General features: G+C 33.4%; 1 protein-coding gene across 6 annotated transcripts in view; it reads right to left on the reverse strand.

Annotated features, from left to right (window-relative positions):
• Window positions 1–6,200: 6,200 nt before the first annotated feature.
• The window catches only part of LOC125060774 (potassium voltage-gated channel protein Shaw-like), a 75,281-nt gene continuing 56,831 nt past the window's right edge, over window positions 6,201–24,650 (reverse strand). For 2 of the 6 annotated variants that reach the window (XM_047665829.1, XM_047665827.1), the window contains exons 5-9: window positions 20,263–20,457; window positions 18,506–19,186; window positions 17,817–17,952; window positions 14,785–14,910; window positions 6,201–10,825 (exon numbers count right to left, since the gene is read on the reverse strand). In XM_047665829.1, coding sequence (XP_047521785.1) covers window positions 10,497–10,825; window positions 14,785–14,910; window positions 17,817–17,952; window positions 18,506–19,186; window positions 20,263–20,457 — 1,467 coding nt within the window. In that variant the 3' untranslated portion in view covers window positions 6,201–10,496. Of the gene's footprint in view, window positions 10,826–11,441; window positions 11,473–11,559; window positions 11,740–13,949; window positions 14,142–14,784; window positions 14,911–17,816; window positions 17,953–18,505; window positions 19,187–20,262; window positions 20,458–24,650 lie in introns of all 6 variants that reach the window. The other 4 variants (XR_007118917.1, XR_007118920.1, XR_007118919.1 and 1 more) reach the window with 4 other exon arrangements.

The raw sequence follows: 24,650 nt of genomic DNA on the forward strand, positions 1-24,650 counted from the left end.
ATAACTTATTATTATGACAGATGTTCTTATTATATGACTTTATGAAAATTAATGTGACATTTGCATGCCTATTTTTGTGTGGCTGATATTTATAATTGATCGATATAAATGTACCACTTTCTAAAATAAATGATTTATTATTATTATTATAACAATTGACTATCAAATACACCATTATAATTATTTACAATTATTATCTGTAACGTGAACATTGATGAATCGAACATTGTCCCCGGGGCAATTAGCTGTGACTCGACCGGAATGCCGAGTGGAGTGATAGATTCGTTACATTATTGAACCAATAATTGAACTTCGCTAGATTTGCGTTAACTTGAATATTTACTGAGCTATTCACCAAAATGAATTGCTCAGTAAATATCGCTGGTAGGTTAAATGAGGATGTAGTGACAATTCATTATCTATCGTATATCGTCATGATCGTAGAACAATGTCCGATTTGACCAAAATCCACTTTTTATCATATTTGGATACGAAATATTACGGCTACATTAAAAAAACCCTCATGTTTTAAATATTAATCAGTCGGTAAAGTGACGTCTTTGATAGAGGCGCATATGCCTCTATGAGCGACTTTTCTCTAACTCTTTTCTAGAAAATTTTGTACTTTAATGTTTTTATTTTCATTTTGTTTCAAAATAAACCCTTTTGTTTGCTTGTATGCCAGTTTTCAGAATTACAGATTATGAATTAAAAGAGTTAAGTTAACAAACATGATTATGTTATTTTGAAATGGATGCCCTGTAAAGTTTACTATTTGTTAGATCCGTCTCTTTTCTACGACTATGACGATATCTCCACTCCATTCAGCATAGGTTGGTCATGTAGAACGGAAGAATGAAAAGCGGTTTACAAAGTAGGATATAATTAACTGCAGGTTCCAACACGCTCGCGGCTCGGGCCACTTTCTGTGCTTGTGTAAGTTAATGTACACGCATACATCTAAAAACATTGGCAGTCATTAGGACATAGGCTTTATTTGGGTCACCTCCCTTATAAGGCTACCGTGGATGGTGAAGTGTGGTTGGGTAGGCCTTGTCGTATATACTTGGATAGAAACCAAACCAACTAAAGAAGAGACAAATTAAAAGTATCCATATTCGAAGAGCAGGCGTGGTGAATGTGATGAAAGTGGATGACGTAGCAAGTGAAGGTCCGTGGTCTGTCAAGAAAAAGAGTCAAGTCAAGTCAAAATCATTTATTCATATAGGTAACACATTGTACACATATGACTTGTCAGTAAAGAAATACATATATATAATGCTTCTAATTTTACATTTACTGCCAGTTCTCAAATCGAGGGCGTAGAACGGAAGGGAAGAACTGGCAATAAACTCTCCGCCACTTTTTTTAATCGCCAAGTTTTTTCTTTTCACAACGTTTGTAAGTAGCTGCAACCATTACACCATGTTCCACATGACATCTTTAGTAATTAATAATAATAACATAAATTAAAAACAAAGACTTGTCCTCTATCAGCAGGAGGCATGATGAAATAGGAGCACGCACTTAAATTCTTCTGGGAACAACACGCAAATACATCGTCGATACATGTGAAAAAAACATGGTTAGCCTAGTAATCTATCAACCGTAAACAATTATTGCTTCGCCGGGATTCGATCCGTAATCGCCAAGCTATTTACTGTGATCATTAAATCGTAAGTCACACGCTATCCACTTGCCGTTCTAAGTACTTTGACTATCAAACTGTAGTCCTGATTTTGATAAATACATTACTAAAACAGAAAAAATCAGCAAACATTACTAATGTTAATCTAATACTTCATATATTTTTCTATGCTTGAAAAAACTATATAAACTTTTCATTACATTTCATACATTTGATACTAACCACCTGAATTTCTGGTTTTGAAATAATCCTCATTCAGACTCGTAAAAACTGTTATATTCACTCTTCACTTAATTCTAATTAAACCATTCATTGCTCGCTCCAGTAAACATTAACAAAGAACTGTTGTTCAATTTATTACACGTTAATGTTTGCAGTGTTTACTACAATTTACCTACTTCGTTGTATAGTTTTCGTTCTTCTTTTCGTGTCTCTCCATTTCTGGAGTTTGGCCGGTCTCGTGAAGCGTGTTTTATCCTGTGCCAGATGCAGTAACTCTTCGTCCACTCCCTAATGATGCGAAGCCATGATTCTTTCCTTCTACCAACACGCCGTTTACCCATTAAATTTTATTGAAGGAGGTGGTAGCGGTCATGGCGCAACGTGTGGACCAGGTGCGCAACTTTCCGTTGTTTTATGTTCTGCATAAGTTTCTTAGACATTCCAATTAAGAACTTTCTCCTTAGATACCTTCTGGATCCATTTTATACGGAGTAGGTGACGTTAGCACCACATTTCGAATGCTTCTAAGAGGTTTCGTTTATTGTCCAAGCTTCACAGCCATACAGAACAATAGTTATCGTTATACCAACTCTAATACTAGAGTATGTCCATTCGTAGAAATATGTTTCGCTACCGTACATGTAGAAGTAGTACCCAGGAACCACCAAACTCTATTTTTTTTCATTAATTTAAAAATGAGGGATTTAACAACTGCAGTAATTTATTGCAATTTTCTTGATTAATATGAAAATAAAATAAACATTTCGTTCCCTTAGGAGCGTCGTGGGTCGTGGGGTTCAATAGAAAGTTGGTGCCTGGTAGATAGTACCCGTGCCCTCAGAGCTGGTGCTTTCCTCGCGCAAGGAATAAGTATCGCAATACGGCGAGGAAATGCTGTCAGTATTAACAGTCCACCGCCAAATTTTTAATAATTATTATTATTACTATGTTCATTAAATCAAAAATATCTGAGACTCTAGGAGTGAATAGCTACGCTTTCGTAAGTTTTCGAATATATGAATTGCAAACCAAAAACTTTCCTACGTTTCATAGGTTTATAAAAGGTGAAAGATATAAGAGAAATTGTTGAATTGCTTCAGAAATAATTTCAGGTAGCAATTGGTCCGTGAGTTTTTAATTTGAGTTAGATTCGAAGAGGCGTTCGTCGTTCTAATTAACGCCGAGATTAGATAATCTGCTTTTAATGGTGACTCGGATAATCACTCGTTTGTACAGCTCTTAAAGTTTTTTAAACCTTATCCCTAATGAGTACCAAGATAAGTAATTTCTTAAATAAGAAATGTAATATAAAATTTGAAAATTTAAGTATTCCCTGACCTTCGAGCTCCATTCTCAGAGTGGCTTAGTGGTAACAGCAAAAATATGCTCGTATTCTATTGCGCAATGAATTAAACACGTCAACCGACTCAAACTCAAAATATCTTTATTCATATAGGTAAACAAGTACACTTATGAACGTCAAAAAAAAGTTAAATTAATTTTAATGACAATTAAATTCATTAAATTCCTAACTTATCTTCATTTTACCCTCCCTCTCAGTCTCGGAAATCTAAAGTTTTAGATTTGTATAAATATGAAGAAGACTTGAAAAACTAGTTTGCCAAAGAAGTTTCACTTCTGACATGTGTACTTTGTACGCACGCACTTTTTTAATTAATTTATTATTATTATCAGGGATATTAAGCTAGATAAATTATATGGGTCAGTACTTACAGCGCTCGTTTTATTGCAAATTCCTGCGATTGACCTCCACTCACAGGTCTTTATTACACGGCGTACCTTCACTGGCCTAAATATGTGCCTTGAATGGTTACATTGCTTTGTTTATATTAAAATATATTTAACTAGTAGACTTGGCCAAGCGTTGCTGTGGCTAAGATTTTTGTTATATTACATAGTAGTAAACTATTCAAGAGAAACGGCAGGAGAACACCAATCCACCATGCTTTTTTGGTGGTTATGCCATTAAATTGTAGCTTATGTGAAACGTTGGTATTTATTTTGATAAGGATCAATACCTAGGTACGAATAAAGAGCCTTTTCTAGCGATGGTATTTTAATTAAAAAAAAATAATAAAAGGACGCTTATTGTGATGTAACTATAAAAGATAGAGACATGCTGTCTCGACATTTTTTATAGATAGTGATGTGTTCTGAAAAATTGTGATAAGTACATCATTTTGTTCTATCATTAATAGTTTTCGCAGCGCACGCATTGAAGGAAGTTTTTTGTTTATTTTTTTACACCTTGGGTTAGATTATTCAAGTTTTAGTAAGCATCCCAAATTTTTTTGAAAATTAAATATAGCCTATGTCACTCGGGAATAGTGTAGCTTGCCAACGGTGAAAGAATTTTTGAAATCGTTCCAGTAGTTTCGGAGCCTATTCATTTCAAACAAACAAAAAATCAAATCTTTCCTCTTTATAATATTAGTATAGAAAAACTGAAACTATACATACCTTTCGTCGAAACGTCCACTTATGTATATACTCGTAGAAATATCAAAACTTAATATTTTTTCTCATGCATTATTCTTAATCAAGGAGAAAAATTAAACTCGAAACTCAATATTAAAGTTAAAAAACGTAGAGGTTTTGCTAGTTTTTAGTCATGAGTTTGTTTCAGTTTACATGAATTCCCAAGTGTTTACTTCGGGAAATTTAAAAAGTTTGTTATAGTATTCTTGCATTTTGACTTAACTTTAATATTACTGTATCTGCGTATATGCAATGGTTTCAATGTTAAAATGTCAAATACGGTATGCCTCCCACGTGGCTCCGAAAGCCTGATCTCACCTCATTGGCGCGCCTGTACTTCCCTTCAACCTCCTTTCTTTAGCCTGCCGTTCGTGCGCAATTGGGTCCCTTATTTTATATAAAGAAAGGTTTGTTTGTAATAAGGAGACAATAAATTGCCAGTAAGGTACTTCTATGTACTTTGATTTAGTTACTTATAAATGAAACCTTGAGATACCACTTGAAAAATGTATGATAGCATTTCTTTAAGTTATAAATTCTGGCTACGTGTTTATCTATGACATATTATTAATAGACTCTTATTGAGCCACTCACAACAAGTAGTGATAACCTGAGACTATTATATCTATTATATATATTATCTTGCTATAATATATATTATCTTGCTATAATTTGTGAAACCAAGCTAACTAGCTTGGTTTTGTTTTTGCCTAATTATGAGTTGATACGAAATTGATCAGCTGCCCGAGGCGCATGATTTTTTGTAATTGTGAAGGAAAAAGGTCAATAAAATACGTCATGATCGTAGAACAATGTCGAATTTGAAAAAAAACCAAAATCCACTTTTTATCATATTTGGATACTACATTTACTAAATATTACAGCTACATTAAAAAAAATCCATTTGTTTTAAATTAATCAGTCGGAAATTTTCATAATAAATAATGTATGAATTAGAATAGTTATTACAAAAAATAACATGATTATATTATTTTGAAATGGCTGCCCTGTAAAGTTTACTATTTGTCAGATCCGTCACTATTCTACGACTATGACGATTAAATTTAGTTTTAACTTTCTTATTGGAAACTGGATTCGGAATCGACTATCATTTATTGATACTGATTTTGAACTATTGCGTTTCAAAATGACTTCAAGGGCACTGTGTAGTAGTAGTTTTATATATTTTAGCTTGGTCGTTATATAAATCACTGATTAGGCCTATAATTTCACAACATAATATATAAGCTAGCGGCCTGGCTTGACTCGGCTAAACATGTTTTTTTTATTAAAAAGATAATAATAATTCAGGCATTCAAACGGTGAAAGTATTTTTAAAATAGGTCCAGCGGTTTTGTGAATTGTTTACAAAAATACATCTCTTTAAAATATTAGAAAAGAAAGACTGAATTAATTCGGTTATTACATTGAAATCTGTCGAGCCATTATTGTGTAATTAAATCGCATCATCCCATTTGTCCCTCTTTTCAGAAGAACGCGTTTTGACTAAAACTTACCGATATCCAGATTAAGTAGCCTGATAAACCAGCTACCCATAGTTGCTTCCCTCAGTCTTTGAAATCAATTTTACTTCCTTTTTTTGTTATTCCCTATAAGTGCTTGTCACATTAAATCGTGAATTTTATTTGTCTTGTACCAATGTATTAGTGTTGTTAGTGCGTTGGTTTTGTTAAATAAACAACAAATAACGATAATTTTAAGCATACGCAACATTATTTATTTATGCTTTATTACCTTATTCACAAACATACACATAACAAAAATAAAAAAATAAAAAAACATTGTTGATATATAGGAAATAAAAAAACCATTAATTTCACATATTTATTGAACAATATTCAAATAATCTTACATACTGTTCAAAAATGTATAATTAATATTATATTGTATATAGAATGCTATACAATCAAAGCCCTGTTTATTCATTTCAAGCCTTAATCTAATTTTGTGCCATGATACATGTTTAAATCTTTAAATACGTAATGTGGTTTATACAGTGTATCTTACAATGAGGGCGAATTACAATATGAATTTGTATTAACAAATTGTGCTGCAACGACCGTAGTTAGTAGTTAATAGGCTTTCTCATAAATTAATTCGAATTTAATCAAGTAAAATCAAATACCCTTTCGGAAACTTCGATTAGTTACATGCAGTAGATGTGTCTATGGAGTGCAAATGCACCAACTAGACCAGTGTTTCCCAAGATCAGGGTGGAAATTTGATAGTTAAGTGGCTTTTCGTTCTTTTTTTAATTATAAATTTTGAAAATTTACTTACTGTTTCGTTAACAATTTTCTAAAACCTGTCATTTAAGTTTCTCAAGTGAACAATTCAATTTAAATATTAAAAATTATGTATAGGGCATAAGAATTTTAGAAAGACTAATGTTGGGCATGGCACAAAAACTTGGGAAACACTGTGCTAAACAGAAGCAAGCATCTCAAATCTGGCACCTTTCTCGCACAGCACAGCATGACAATACAGCTAGTAAATGCTTCCAGCATAAGGGCACACTCACAGACATTTTTTCGTACGGAAATATATGCTCTTATATTAATGCTTGGTAAAAATTAAAGTGCAAAGTAAGTGTGTGAAAGTGTCTCAGCGTTTTGTGAAATTTTGTTGTCTTAGTAATAATTATTACTGATTAAGAAAATGAAAATATATCCATGCTAATTGTTAAATTTTAATTATAGGAAATCAAAATGCCTTTTGAATTACGTATATTTGTGTTTATACTATTATTTTTTGTAAAATCAATTACAAATAGTCGGACCTTTTAGTTCGTTAAAATAAAAAAAAACCTTACGTAAGGATAAAATCGATTTGACTTCGTTTAAAGATACTCATGAACTCTAAGGACCCCAATATTGTCTGATAAGAGAAAATGAGACACGTTGATGACAGTTTAAATGGCGAATGTTAACAAGTTATATTTAATCTTATATAAATGTTCATATTAATAGATATAAAATTAACTTTTTTAAAACATTAGTATAACATAGTCTTGACAAGGCCTCTAAGATATTTTAACCGTTCAATAACCCGAAATAGAACCCCCTATTGCAAAGTTAATTGTATGTTGTAACTTTTATGTAATCTCGTATGATGAATGATCCCTTAGCGCTGACATCGTTTGCTCCATATTGATTTCTGGATACGTATAGATATTTCAAGTTACAGAGTACCGGTGCTGATAAAAGGTCTACCACGAATCTTGCTAGAATTCTCAATTTCTAGTGTATATCAAATTACTAGTAATTAATCGTCTATTTGTTCGTTTAGATTTACGTAACTTTGCAATGAGCATTTATATATTTTGTTCAGTTCAATCTTAATTTACGAACTTAGTTAAAGATGTTGTAATAATTATGCAGAAGTTGCTAGTTACGTAGTTTAGAACAATGTCTTGTTCAAGGCTTTCAAAAAAAGAAAGAAAACTAAATTCTTAAATATAATGAAAATGTATAAATACGTATGCATAACTGGTCCGCGTTATATATTCAAAATCGTGGTGATATTTGTACAATTTAAGCATTTTTATATCATTCGTGGCCCTTACTTTAGTAACGGTACTGATGATGACACGTTACTCGAATCTATTGCGCACGCTTCGAGTTGCGCACACGCTCACATCTCTGCCCCATTCCCTCTATTCGCCTCGCTATAGGGGACAATATGTCCAGTTCCTCAATAATCATAGCGAATAATCAAACGTAATCTTAAATCAAATTAAGCATGAATAAACAGTTGTTTCGTGATATAGTCGTAAAGTCGATACGATAATATTTTTGATTCAGTAGGGCCACAAATGGTTTACGATTGTATTAAACAAACATGATTAGATTAAAAAGATCTCACTATATTTTTGTTATATTTCATGAATTACATCTAGGTCTGTACATACTTTTATATAAATTAAATTAATGTGCTATCTACTATAATTATTGCATTTTATGCGTAACATTGAATTATTAGGGTACTTATAAAGTCACTGTAAGCAGAGTAAGATTATGTGATTAATAAACCTGTGAAGTTGAGAAGGCCATATTATAAGCCGTACACACTCGCCGGACTCGGCAAACGCGAGTGGTATTCCCGTCTAGCAAGTTCTCAGACACTATTGGATTACGGCCGAACCTATATCGAACCGGGTGTGTTGGTTAACAATACCCTTACTCTGATTATAGTGGAAATATTTATCCAATATTTAGGTAAGATACATTAACAGATTCATGGACAGGTTGAGAACTATTAGAAAATATTTTATTAAAACTATCTACATTGGTTAAATATAATGCTGTTCTTGAAACGTATACGTTGTAACGCTAAAAACAGTATTTTATTCATGTAGAGATGGCGAACTCATCGGAATTTTTGCGACAACTCACTAACTCGTTGGTGGTGCTGATTCGCAATTTGACAGATGTCAATTATTGACAGTTGACAATAAAGATTCGCGTTTGTTTCACTTTTTTATGTTGAGGTGAGAAAATAAAAATACTAAAATACTTTTAGCATTCGCACTTGGCTGCTAACGGTTTTATTTATAATCCGATGGAAGTTATGTTACATTATCAGTAAATACCATTATGTATTTCAAGCTAAAAAAGAGATACGACCAGAGAATATTCAATTTAAAGTTAATTGTCAAACTGACAAATGATAGCTGACATGCACAAAACGTTGAAATGTCATACCAGCGGAGTAGTGAGTTAGAGCAACTGACAGAGTGTTCCCCATTTCTATTCACGTTAATCTACAATTAAATTTACATATATAAAAATACACCAAGAGTAAGATGTGCACGTGATATGTTTCTAGTTTTGTAACACGAATATAAAAATTGTAATATTTACAGAACACATGAAGAACGTTTTCTAAAGGTCTAAATGTGATGAACAGCTTAAAATAGATGAGAATCCTGACTTAAAACGGTAAAAATTGTTTCCTAATAAAAGATAATCGATTTGCACTTTTTTAAACTAAGGCACTCTTACAGAGAGGTTTCTATCTCTTTTCGTCCCAGCGTAAACACAATTTGACAGGAGTACTTTAGTAAAAGAGTGCAACTATACTGATGTATTTTTCCTGAATAAAGTTTAATATATAGATAACTTAAACATGTTTTTGAACATAGATAAATAAAATAATAAATGTTTTAAATAACGACAACGCGATATTATAATGTGCCTACCTAAAGATTACATTATGGACTGTTATAAGATATGAATAATGGTCATATTAACTACGATTGTATACTATGAAGCGCGTTTATAGGAAGTCTATAGCTAGAAATATGAGAATAGGTATACATTGTAACTAGTAGACATAGAATCCATCGAACGCTATCTATATCTAGAAAAAATATTGGTTAGAAAGATTTTTTCTGAATCCAGTAGTAATAAAAAAATTGCAAAACAAAATGTTTTTTTAAGTTGAACGCTCGACGGATATACAAGAGAGGTATATACTACATGTCAACCTTTCGCTGTCAGACCAATCATGAATTACTTTTAGTCGTCTTAAAACCGCCTAAAACAAATGTGAGATTGCTAAATGTTTTTGGGATAAGTGATCAATTGATTATTAATTGTAGTCGAAAATAACATTGAATCTTATTATATATAACTTATATTTGTTTAAATAGCAAGCGTAGTAAATAATTAAGTGATACTAATAGAAAAGTTGTAAACTTTTTGTAATATAAGTTAAAATCAAATTACAAATTCATCCGATTAATTAATTAAAGAGTTCTCTTTTAAAACTTATCAATAAAACAATGGAACCATTAAATACAAAATTACATAGGAAAATGTCATTATCATTTAGGATTTGGTCGTGTTTAAAACGTAAGCTGCTTAATAACAATTAGGCGCAATTTATTGCATTAACACCATTAAATTAAAAGCCTTGTGCCGAGATCCGCAAAGCCCGAAACTTTCAACTAGTTTTGAACTTGTATAGTGGAGTTTGCACATAGCTTTAGAATTATTAGTATTTGCTACACGTCCGCAAGCTGTTGCACGTGGTAGCGAGAACGTGATACTTTTTGATCCATTCTCGCACAATTTTGCAAACCATTACGGATTACATAATTGTGTTACGTCGAAGCGGACGATTTCCGTTTCTCCACCTTAGTGTCCCTTAATTTCGTTTCGTCCATCGATTCAATTTTATGATCTCGCAGTAATGGGGTTTTAACGTCAGTTTTATCATCGTTTTTATATCTAGTATCTTCAATAGAATTTTGAGGTTCTTTAACATCCAATTTCTCGCTGTTATACGCCATGTTGTCGAAACACTGTACTGGAACCAGGTTGACTGACTTCATGAGTGGTATGGCAATGGCTAAGGCTGGGCTGAGGTCTCGTGGGCCTGGTGATAGGCGTGACGCTACGGTTAAGTCCATTCCAGGCATTAGACTGGCGACTGTGGAAGAAGATCAGATCAGTATTGTGTGGAAGATGTATTCAATCGAAGTAGACACAAAATACATTGATTAAAATACAGATCCTAAAGCAAGACAACACCGATAGATATGAAAGTTTTAATGCCTTTGCTAGTGGTATCGCTACGAAGTTATCTTTAATATTTCACAACAGTTGTCGTAAGTTTAACGAAATTCTCAACATGGAATAAATGAAACAAAAGCTTAAAATCTCATTTATAATTTACAACGAATTAACTTCAAAATAATCTGATAGCACAAACAAAGGACTATGTTAAGTTTGTTAAGATAGTGTAATGAAAAATACTTTGTAGATTTGTGATATTATGTTTTATTGTAAGACTAATATTTAAATGATAAGATATTAAAATGGCTCTTTTTATATCAGAATTAGTTCAATATATCCAAATGCAAGATGGTGACAGCTAAGCTAAAAGACTACAGGATTAAAGAAAATAAGTCTGAAGTCATAGACTTTTAGTTCTCCGATAATTTTCATACATGCAAGATTTTCTCAAAATAATTTGTACATCTACAAATCAAAAACTAGTTTTGAAAGTAGAGAAGGTAAAAAGTTGGAACTAAATCGAGTAGTACCTCGCATTAATGATCCATCAAGCCGATTAGGCTATAGACAAAAAGACAATAAAATTAGCTTCAAGAGAAATTACAGGGGTTAAACACGATAGGTAAGTTGCAACCACAGCAAGCTTACCTGATGTTGAATGAAAATTGGCTCCTAAATCACCTACTGACACTAGACCCTCAGGTGAATTTGGACTTACATATGTACAAAATAATTAAATTAATAATGCAACTTATAACTTCTGTATCGCTGTGTTCAAAGTGGGGAGAGTGGCTTGGTGTGTAGATTTGCATATAGATGTTTGGTTACCTGAAATGTCAAAGTAAATAAACGTCTAGCAAAAAGGTGTACGTGGGTATGTATCGTGCAAACATTACATAAGGAAAACATGCTATATAATATGCATACGATATTATTAAGCCCTATTAATTAAACGCAATTATTGCATCAATACTATAACTTGAACCACTGGATGGCACTGAGGTCGGCGCATTTTATGGTGGCTGTACACACTCGGCGAGAGCCTCTCGCCGAGAGTCTCGACCGAGAGGACCGAGAGAAGAGCGCAGCCTGTACACACTCGTTACGTTATTTGTATTTAAAACACCGTTAATAATGGACGTGGAAACCGCTGCTGCTGTTTGTCTTTGTGCAATAAGTTATTATAATTGTCTTCACGTTTACCATTAAAAAAAAATTACGAAGCCATGGCAAAGAAGAAGATGGTGGATGGTTACTATGCACCGCAACAGAAATTGGTAATTAGGTTCATAAAGTTTTAATATTATCCAAAATTGTAAATTGCTACTTGTATGTATGTTTTACCTTTTGTATGTCATTCATTTATTTTGTACTTTATTTCAGCAGCACCATGGAAAATCAATTGGCAGAGCTAGTGGCAGAACCCTCTGGCCAATTTGATAATTTTACAAGAATGTCTTTAGTCGACTTTCAATTTTTACTGCAAAAAGTTGCTCCGTTGATAACTAAGAAGAATACTCTTATGAGAGAAGCAATACCAGCCAAAATTCGCGTTCGTTAGACCACATTGTGCGATACGTCCTGTCACAACCACAGTCATCGAGCAAGTGATTGAACGAGTGTGTACAGGTCGCTCTCGTTTTACTCGCGAGACCCTTTGACTCGTGCGCAAAAAACCGACAGGCGACCGAGAGAGGCGAGACCGACTGCGAGGAAGCGAGGCGAGACGAGAGCTCTACTGTACACTCTCGCCCTCGGCCTGTCTCGGGGTGTCTCGCCGAGTGTGTACAGCTACCATTAAACTGAGTCGTCGGGTAATAAATGTCACTGACATTAGGAATGTGACTCTGAATTCTGATTGGTCGTTACGAGTAAGGGTCGTTTTCCAATAACTATAAGATTTTTTGTTATATATTACATTACTTACGCATCGTTACGCAATACGCACAATGGAGAATTTATTTTCGAACTTGGTTTTGAAACAAACATTTTATCTTACAAATTATAAACTTTTATTTTCAGATAGCGAAAAATTATTCCTATTAATACTTAATATAATTTAGCATATCGATAGTACCTATCCCGTTATCGCTATGCACCTCGTCAATTCTTACGCCCACTACATATCTCTCCAGAAGACCTGTAAGTGCAAGCGAGACAGACAGATAAATATGATTTACGACCCGAAGCCTCAGTTCATAATGCGTTGACTATAGTCGATGTTAATAATAGTCACATATAGCTTCTAGACTAGTCTTCTATTCGCGTCGGTATGGCGGGCTGTAAGTCACACCGGAAAAGTATGGAATGACACTGCCGCCTCTTATTTTTTATGGACTATCGGAAAATACAATCGGCTGGTACTAGCGCTATGACCATCATTTTTCTTTTTTTCATTGCGTAATAAGACCCCTGAAATCCGCCGTACAGCCCTGCGATTCTGTAACTCACTTTTCGAACTCACACAGCGGTTTACGCATCGGCGGTCGCTCTCAAATCAGTCGTGAAGCAGTCATTTTATGATTTGGCATTCTGATAAACAATAAACTATAAGCTCCCACCTTTTCAGATTGACAAATCATAAAATGACTACTCACGACTGATTTGAGAGCGACCGCCGATGCGAAAACCGCTGTGTGAGTTCAAAAAGTGAGTTACAGAATCGCAGGGCTGGTACAAATGACCTATTATTTTGTGTCCCTATCTCCCGGCCTATTCTCAGTCGAGTAGTCTATGACCATGCATGCTACTGTACATTTTTACTTGTATGTTACTTTTGAATGCAATAATAACGTTCAATTATTTATACAGAAATGAATGACAAAGCTCTCAAACACTTGAATTCAATTCCGACTTCAAATTTTTTTTTTCCAATCGTAATTTATATTCTGTAATAAAGAAATTACGATTTCAATATTCAATTGTATTACGTATAGTTAGTTGCATTGAGTGCTAATTTTACCTTTAGCCTTTCAAGTTAATAGCTTTGAAATCGGTTTAAATTCAATAACGTGTATCTAAACAGAGCCGGATCAAACCTTGGTGTTTCATCGAAGAATCTATGGGACCTATGGCTGCTGGTTACTTCAAGTGCAATGTGATTATGTTAGTGACTCCGTATAGGCGTAATATTAAGCCCATTTCCGGAGCTTAAAGCATGTTAAGATTTTTTCTTTTGCAGTTGTTTGGTGTTGTTTGAATCATAGCCTCTAGTTCGCTACGATCACCATCTGTGGAGGGTTACATCGCATAAGCTGTTAGTGGAATGTTAATTTTATCTGTCGTACTAGAGACAATATCTTATATACAATGCAAAGCTTTTAAGTGGGTACTATGTAATAAATTATTAATTTGGTGCTGTATTTACATATTGCTTCTATATAAATTGAATTTGCCAATTAAAGTTCTAATGTCTCCGAACAACAGATACATTTTAGTAATAGTGTGTTTTAAAATTAAATATTTCAGGTTATATTTACAATTACTTATAAGTAATTTTAATAGAATAGTTAGTTCTTTAAATTAATATGTATTATGATGAAACCAAACAATTTATTTAACAAAATTGTACAATTTATTAACTTTAATGGGATATGTTAGATTTATAATACAGTATTTAAAAAAAAGTATTTTAACATTTTGTTATGTTATATACAAATTGCCAATCTGTTTATAATAATAATATTTCTAAAACCAATAACACGTTCCTTCTTCCTTAACACTTATCGGTTTAATTATTAACTAACAACGATCAGTTAGTTAAAGTTTGAAATATACTAGCTTATTAAATGAATATTAAATTTATATCCTTTTTATCAAAATACCTTTATTGTATAACAAATGTACAAATGCATAGTGTGGAGTAATACATACCCATATTCGGTCCCATCATATCTTTAGGATGATTAGTTTTGATTGCATTCATTCTTCTGTTCACGGCCTGAGGGCCCATGCCTGGAGCCATTGGACCCGCTGGGGCACCCGGAGCTCCTGGTGCACCTAATTATTATAAACAAGAGTTAGATATAAGAAATGATGGGTGTATTTTAAAGTAATCTTCATTACATCATTGGACGTCGAGGCAGAATACGAAATTCCATCCATATCACATAGACGTCCGACCGAATGTTTTTAAGGCAGTTTGGCCGCGCGCTACCTATATTTTAATACCAATATATTTCCGAACCAATTCGACTTAGGTTCCTTTAAAAAAAGAGCGTACCCATTCATAAAAGACCGGCAACGCATTTGCGAGCCCTTTGGCAGTGTGAGTGTCTATGGGCGGTATCACTTAACATCATGTCAGCCTCCTGTCGGTTTGCCGCATGTTACATAAAAAAACAAATTAAAGGAGAAAACTGTTTGGAAACCCGAATTTTTTAAAGTATGAACTTACGAGTGATTCCTGAATTCTGAAGTAATTGTCTATTGGTAATTTTTTAATAAGTTTTATAGTATTTTTCCTTAGTCTTCGCGTTGTGGTTTATAGTGCAATTATTTCGTTCGTTCAAACTCCGTCTGTACTGCAATTATTTTAATTGCGCAATTAATATTAACTTGTACGGTATCATAGAGAAACCGTCTTGACTAAAAGATATAGGTACCGAACAACTTACGTGTCAAGAAAACAAAAGCCCTGTGGGACCAATCATAAAAGGCAGTACCGCTGGGTGTTACCTAAATATTAAAGCTTCTAAAACATCCTGCGTTTTCAGATAAAACAACGTTGTACTTGTTAATAATAAAATCCAACTTAAAAAACTTCACCTCAACTTTTGTTTAAATCTTAAAAGATAAAATAAATTTTCGAAGAAGTTTAAGTGCCCTTAAAATATTTCACTTCAATAGGTGGAGATCTTCAGATTAAAACGAAAGTTTCGAAGCTTTATGAAGTGCTTAAAAGTGGAATATTTCTGTTTCAAGAGGCTTATCAATAACTTATATAAATGTACAAGTAATTTGATAATTTAAACTTAATGTTATGGGGCAGACATATTTTAGTACCTAAGTAGGTTATCGGTCTTCGATTTTGTGTCTGTATTACAAATTTCCTCAGAATATTTAACTTTCAAGGCATGAGACCATACTGTTATGCAAATATCAATACAAAAAGAAGTTTGAATAAATTTAAAAGATTTTTTAAAATATGCACTTGTAAATAATAATAATAACATTATTTGCCTCAGAGTGATTGAAAGTCCGCATCATAAAATTTGCTTGAACATTTAAACCGATTTTGATCAAAATTGATCCATCTTTCTGTCTTGTATTTTAAGATTGTGTACTATATTTAATAACATAAAAAATACGTCAATCTGCCAATCTTCACCGTGCGACTCTCATCCCTGAGGTCGTAGGTTCAATCCCCGGCTGTGCACCAATGGACTTTCTGTCTATGTGCGCTTTTAACATTTGCTCGTACGGTGAAGTTAACCTGAGGAAATCTTGTCTTAGACCCAAAAAGTTGATCACCTTTTGCCTATTAGATTAACAAACCATCATGAAACAGATACAGAAATCTGAGAACCAGACCTAAAAAATTTATAGCGCCATCATATAAACTCAAAAAAACGCCTCTATAAGAACAATCTCTGTGAAGGAGATTAATGCTGTACGCGTGTTGAATTTGATGGTACTAAGGGATAGGGCACCCTCTGAATTAATTATTACGTTTCAAGGAATTTCCTTTTCACAATGTTTCTAATAACGTCATAATTATACGCTCGTAAAACGTGATCGTCCTGACAATGTTGCTTTGTTAGCTTACGAACGGGTCGAGGGTAATTTAGACTATACCTTCTTGTTCTTCCGCAGTAAATCCCATTAACATACATACATAACAAAACATTTATTACTAACAAAAACACACACACATAAACAAACAAAATAACTATAATCAAAGAAAAAAATAAAATAAAAAATACAATGAGAGATATAAAAAAAATTGTTCCTTTTCCCATTCGGTTCGTTTCAAGTGTGTAATACGTGTGTGCTGTGGTTGGCCCTGGCTCAGCATTATGCTGAGGAGAAGAATGTTCCACAGCGCTGATCATTCTGCCAGAGACCACAGCAGCTAGTTTGCGCCTCAGTCGCAAAAAAAGAAAGAAATGGAATGTAATAATACTTAGTAGAAAAAAATTTTTAGTAAAAGTTTGCAGTGTAAGTAATGAAGTCTTGTGTAAAGGTGTATAGTAAATAAAATAAAATTAAAAGTAAAAAAAAAAGAATAATTGTTAAGAAGTAGATAATTTTTTTTTTGACGGATTAAAATTCATTTTTTTTAAGACAAGGTTTTTTCGCGTTTATAGCGAGGTGGAGAGAGAGAAAGTACTTATTTCGACTGTAAGTTTGATAACAATTATAAATAACTTATATTATGACAATATGTTAATGTTCTTATTATGGACATTATGAAAATTCAAATTAATATATATTACATACATGACATCTGCATGCCTACTTTTGTATGGCTGATTGTGCGGATTTTTATTATTAATCGATCTAAATGTAACATTGTATTTTATTATTATTTTTATAAAACGCTTATTTAACTATTAAAGCTCACCATGAATTATTTTAATACCATGATTATTATCAGACGTCAAGCCAGAATACAAAATACCATCTGTATCACCTCGACGTCCGTCATTCCACAACTGAGCGTTTTAAGGCAGTTTTTGCAGCGCACCACCACTATATGGAACCAGCTGCCCACTGAAGTATTTACAAACTAACTTAGGGTTCTTCAAGAAAAGAGCGTACCAATTCTTGTACGGCTGGCAACGCGTTTGCGAGCCTTCTGGCAATGTACTCACGTCCATGGGCGGCGTCACTAAACATCAGGTTAGCCCGTTTGTCTCATATTACATAAAAAAATGAATGAAATATTGTAAAAAAATACTTACGCATAGGTGGTCTGGTAGGTTCCACATTGATGACTCTTCGCCTCTTCTTCGGCAGTTTCGCCCTTGCTTGTGTGTGCGAATAGTACATTGCGAAATTGGATACTATTACGGGTACTGGTAGAGCAATTGTTAATACCTGAACACACAATTATTATTATTATATTGATCATTTTGTTTAATAAAACCGTGTATATTTTACTATTTACATTTAAATAAAAAATTATTTATTTTTGAGTTAAAATTGTATTGCAATTGAGTTGGTTTTTGGAACTGGATGTTCATATCAAATATGAAAAATATCGCTTTATAATAAAATCTAGAAAGTCAGTTTAAAACCAATTGACAATTAGTAAAAATCTTCTCGGTAAAGGCGAGGCTCTCCGCGAAAATGTCTCTTAAATGGTAAGGTAAATATTAAAAGTTGTAATTTTTTTATTTAAAATAAAACTAATTACACAGATTTATATAGTAATTACTGAAAAAATAAGATATACATATATATTTATTAGTTACCGCAAAACGAAAATATAGGATATTTAAATTCTATCCACTCAATTTAAACAAATAGATTGAAATACCACTCAGTAGTTTTTAAGCAAGAAAAACAAAAAAAACTTACGTTCGGTATGATATAGATACAAAATGAATGTAATGACTTGGAATTGTACTGTAAACAAATATATACTCACACCAGCCAAGGCGCATAAAGCACCAACAAACATTCCAACATAAGTCTTCGGAGCCATATCTCCATACCCGACCGTTGTCATGGTAACCAGCGCCCACCACAAACCGAGGGGTATACTATTGAAGTCATTATGGGGATTCGTTTGAATTCTCTCAGCGTAATACACCAAACTTGCGAATATCACTATACCAAGCACTAAGAAAAACACTAGAAGAGTCAGCTCTTTCGCTGATGCTCTGAATGTCTGTATAAGAATCTTTAGACCAGACGAATGCCTGGTCAATTTAAATAGTCTCATGATACGAATGATGGAAAAGAACTCCAGGATGTCAGCGTTCTCCACGTGAGACGCGTACTTCTGAAGGATGAGGTCGATGTAGAAACTCATTGTAGCGATGTAGTCGATGATGTTGACGGAGGATTTGATGAATTCACACTTGTTTGGACTGGATATGAAGCGGACTAGGATCTCGAGGGTGAACCACGCGTTGCACACACACTCAATGTAGAAGAACGCGACGTGGGCATTCGTCTGCACTTTATCCAACGCCCAGCTTGGCGATTGGTTAGCGGTCGTAACAGAATAGTTCCTTATCACCGGAACTCTCATATCCGGGTGAGTCTTGAGACAGAACGATATGATGGACACGCAGATGAAGAACACCGATATCACACCGATTATCTAAAAAGAAAAATAAGTCAACGTTCGTTCCTGGGTCAACGAATAAGTATCGCAGTACAGCGAGGATATGCTGCCAGCGTTAAAGGTATGCCACAGGGACCAAACTTTTTAAATTTGTTTTGATTTTCTTTTTAATATTTTTTATTATTACTTTGTAGGTTAAGAAAATTGTAAATACTGTATACTTGACTATCAATATTAGGTTAGAATTTAACATCATAATCAGGTAAGTTTTCGTAAATTTAACTGAAAATAAATGAACTTGTAAATTATTTACATTTCTCATAAATAGCGTAGGAGTTCTGAAGTATTTTATTACTGAGTTGAATATTGAGCAGATATTATTAGAAATGTATATTTTATACCAGAGCCATAAAATTTATTGCAAAACGAAGCATATATATTATTACTATAATAGCTGGTAATTTGTTTGAATATATAATAACAACCTTATTTGTGAATACCAAGACACTATATGTATTTATATATACTCGTATTTAACTTGGAGGCTAGCTTTGAAAATCATCGGTTGGTAGATACAAATAATATCTATGAAATAGAGCAGGGTGTGCCGGTGCCCCGTTAGACGATCTTCAAACAAACAACATACACTATAATGATATGACAAGAACAAACGAAACTAGAAAAGAACAGAAAATATGTGAAGCAAAAATATATTCAACGGAGGCAAACTAATCTTTAATTCAAAACCCGCTTGTAGGTCAGGGGGGCGAATTTAATTGCCTTAAAAAAGGTTTAAGCCATCGTTAAACAAGAGTAAGCCTTCCTCTGGGTGTAAAATAATTTAATTAACATTAATTTGAATTATAAAGGTCCGTCAAATTTGACTATCAAAGGATTATGACCGTTATTTTTTGGAGTATATTTAACAATATTTCGTAATGAGGCTTTATTGCAAGCTAAGTCCTGACAGGATAGTATTAAAAATTTTACGTTTATTTTTTGTGGAGATAAATGGCCAGAAATTCATGAATATTTTCTAAAAATCTTAGATTCTGATTCCAAAGATATAACGGGGACTATTCCAAGTTCATTGTTCACCATCAGATTCTCACCTTAGCAGCATTAGAACTATACGGTTCATCAAACAAAGACCACATTTGGGGCTTTAGCTGCTGCCACCATGAAACTGTCCCATTGTAGTAGGCTTCTTCGAAGCCAAACTTGCGGGCCACCTCCTCATCAGACGGTTTCTCCGTATCCAGGTCCAGGCGATCCAGCACTGCCAGGGTTTCTTGAGTATCTCGGTGCTAGAACAATAACAGTAACATTACAAATTGATACAAGAAATCGTAACATTTTTAAGGCTGGAGGTTTCTAAGGCAAGGTATATGATTTAAAGGATCTGCTTTTTGAGGTTTGTCGTAGGTTCGATCCCCGGCTGTGCACCAATGGACTTTCTTTCTTGTGCGCATCTAACATTCACTCGAACGGTGAAGTAAAAAATCGAAAGAAAACCGGCTTGCATTAGATCCAAAAAGTTGACGGCGTGTTTGAGGCACAGGAGGCTGATCACCTATTAGATTGATAAAAGATAATGAAAGAGATACAGAAATCTGAGACCGAGACCAAAAAAAAGGTTGTAGCACCACTGATTTATTTTTGTACTGAAGGTGTCTCGGATAGACACTGAACTTTTAAAATAGAAGACAATAAACTTATTAACGGATTTTTTACCTACTCAATACTGCCTCTTGAATACGAATATTTTATATCAAGGAGAATTTATTTCAATGAATTTTATTACATTCAATAATATTTCATGTTTCATATTATAATAATTGGGATCTCATGAAGACTCAATATGAGGTAATAAAACATTTTATTCCTTTCATATATTTTTATGAATCCACATCGGTCTTAATGGTCTTATAATAATATACATATATACTGGGTGGCGCAAAAGTACTGACACTAAAGAAAATTTGTATATTTTTTTTATATGACATTTCCTGTCATTCTGTTGTTGAAAATTGTGTAGTGAACAAATGTAAAATAGGTACGATTTCCCCACCGTCCGGCACCGATTGGTAACTCGGTAGGAGGAAAGAAAATAGAAATCGGGTGAAGGAAAATATCCTGAGGAAATCCGGTGTAAATGTGGTGTGTCCAGAAGGCTGATCCCCCACCTGCCTATTATAAAAACAACTAATGATAACACGAAACAGATACATAATTATGAATCAGGAGGTTTATTCTGCAAATTACTTAACTCAATCATTAACATTTACAGAATACAAAGTCAGTTTTTCGTTTATATCGTGATATTAAAAGTTGTACTGTGCTAAGAATAACAATGATAGGTAATATCAGAATGAATGGTAATATAGTAATTATAATTAGATGCTTTACGGTCCAAAGCGTTTGTAATTACGATTATCTTCTTCATTCGCACTCTTTATATTATACTTAATATACTTTAAAGATTATAAAAATTTTTTAAGGTTAATAAAACGAAATACTTTGATTAAAATAAGCTCGAATATAACAAAAGTTTATTTCATTCGTTTCAGACATTATCAAGTTTCCTTACAATATTCTATTCTCAAATTTATTTGAAATTCGTTCACAATTTAATTTTGTGCCAATGTTGGCAGACATTGTTAGATCTATATAATAACTAGCTTCCCCCGCGAACTTCATTTCTCCTTAATGTGATTTTACTTAGCCTCCTATGTAGTACATACCAACATGGCACATCTTGCTATGCTGCCCCGGAGACTGTTAGATTTTCCGGAATGAAAAGTTTTTAAGATTTTCTGTGAATTTTTCTCTATATGAACCTCTGAGCTCAAGTCATAAGTTTTAAATTAACAAATAAAAATAGAGGTTGATCGTAGAGGGGTGAAAATTAAGGGTTGTATGTATTTTTATATGTTGTATCATAAAAAAATTTATGCAAAAAATTAAAAAAAATTGGGGTGGACACCCCATATCACTTAGGGGTTTGAAAGATAGATAGTAGCCGATTCTCATACTTACTGAATATGCATAAAAAATTCATAAGAATCGGTCGAGCCGTTTCGGAGGAGTATTTTAGAACATTGTGACACGAGAATTTTATATATTAGATACACAATACGCCATTTGTCAAATCAGGCACTATTTGAATTATAAATCAAATCAACTTTCAAAATTCGTATAAAGTAATTGTATCGTTATATTCATCGTTAATTAAAACGCTGAATAAATAAAAATGTAATAATTTTCGATAAAAGCTTTAATATTTAACAAAGTAATCGAAGCGTACGTTAAGCGGCGTTGCATAATTGCTCACTGTATGAAACTCCAGGCTCGAAGTTAGGGCTGCTACTTAGCAGTTTATAATAACAAATTGAATACATATTAGGTTTCACTTACATATGACTGGACACATTCACTGGTTAAAATTAACAATATAAAAGACGAAATCTCAGGCAATGAAAAAAGGTTGTAGTACAAAGTTGTTTGTAGGCTTCGTACTTTTTGCAAATTCCTTAAGAAGAACTCTTGATATTTTTTGAGAGTGAAGATGAGATTCGATTTTTGTGTTGGAAAAGGCTGCAATACTTATTTATTACAGATCAATGTACGGTAAGTAGGTGACTTTTAAATGGGGTAAATTTAAAAGTCAAAAGGGGGGTAAATTTTTTAAGGTATCCAATATTAAACGGAGGACAGGAGCATTATCTTTAAGTTTTTGTACTTGTTATTTATTGATTAAGAAAAAGTCAAAGTAGACTTTATTATAAATCATTTACACTTGTGAATGAGTCAAAGTACTATGCCACCAGCTCAGGTAAGTTAAAACTGAGAAAAGAAAAATAGTGAAAATGTTAACAATAAAAAGGAAAAGTAATAATAGAATTTTCAACTGTAAAGTTTTCAATATCAACAATAGTATCAGAAGATTTTCTATAAAGCTTTATATGTGGAATGAAAAGTCTTCTGCAGTAAATTGAAGTTAAAAGAATTATTATGTTGCGATTTCAATCATGCCATGAAATAATATACAATAACAGGTACACTGCAGAATCATATATATATATTTTATGTGAGTTACAGTTACATTTTTTGCCAATAATTTATATTATAAGTAATAATGGGCGGAACACTATAGCTATAGCACGGATAGCTAGGCAAATAGGTGATCCGCGGAGGTCCTGGTAGAATGCAAAAGTCACAGCAAGGGAATCTACCAAAGGAGATCTCACCTCGAGTTCCTCATACGGCTCTTTCGTTAGCAGACTGTCTGGAGTAAATCCAATATGACGTACGTCTGTATCTACACGTACAGAGGATATCTTGGCTAATAAAATGGCAAGAGAGTGGCTCATGATATATTTTCCATTTAAGATTAGAAGATCTTCACTACTTTTGGATATTTGAAAAGCGACTTAATACTCATAAATTAAAATGGCCAGCCCTAACAAGAGTCACGAAATCAATACTTACGAGGTATTTTATGAGGACCAAACGAGTTCCTTTATTAATCGAACTAGCAGGTCAACATCGCATGCATAGTTCACCATCTCGATCGGGATAATATCCCGCTTATTGATACGAAGGTATTGAAGGTGGGTAGGGTGGAGCAAAATAGGGTGGTAATATTTAATTCACTTTGTTTTCCTTTAAATTGCTTTGCTCGTGTAAATGTAACTTAGAAGTAACTAGTCCTATATCACCATGCCTCCTGCTGATAGAGGACAAATCTTTGTTTTTAATTTATTTTAATATTATTTATTACTTAAGATGTCATGTGGAACATGATGTAATGGTTGCAGCTAATTAAATTTAATTAAGTAAACAAACGTTGTGTAAAAGAAAAAACTTGGCGATTAAAAAGAGTGGCGGAGAGTTTATTGCCAGTTCTTCTCTTCCGTTCTACGCCCTTGATTCGAGAACTGGCAGTAAATGTAAAATTAGAAACATTTAAAGTATATTTCTTTTTTGACGTTCAGAAGTGTAAATTGTGTTACCTATATGAATAAATGATTTTTGACTTTAACTAACTTGAAATAAGATAAACTGAAGTTGTGATATTGGGTAAAGAGTATGGATTTTTCGTTTTAATTGTTATTAAATTAAAGAAACCATACGCTACCAAGCATTAGCTTTTTAGCGCAGTAAATATTTTTATGTCATTGCTTGAAGTTTCATGATAATTCAAAGGTACAGCTGAATATGAAGCAGTTTTATCTGGAATCGAACTCAGGTCCAGCGTTCACGACTAAGCTTCAGAGGTTGTATAATACATAATTTTATATTAACAACTAAAGCCAATGCATTTTAAACTGAGTCGTCGGGCAATAAATGTCATTGACAGTAGGAATGTGCACGCAATGCAATCCGTTATCGATACTTAGCTAGCTGCGCACGCACTCTGACTCCAGATTGGTCGTTACGAGTAAGGGTTGATGTTTTTCTATAACGGCCATTTTAAAAACGACCATTTTCAGGGCCA

Source organism: Pieris napi, chromosome 22, assembly GCF_905475465.1.
Source record: "Pieris napi chromosome 22, ilPieNapi1.2, whole genome shotgun sequence".
NCBI classification, from domain to species: Eukaryota; Metazoa; Arthropoda; class Insecta; order Lepidoptera; family Pieridae; genus Pieris; species Pieris napi.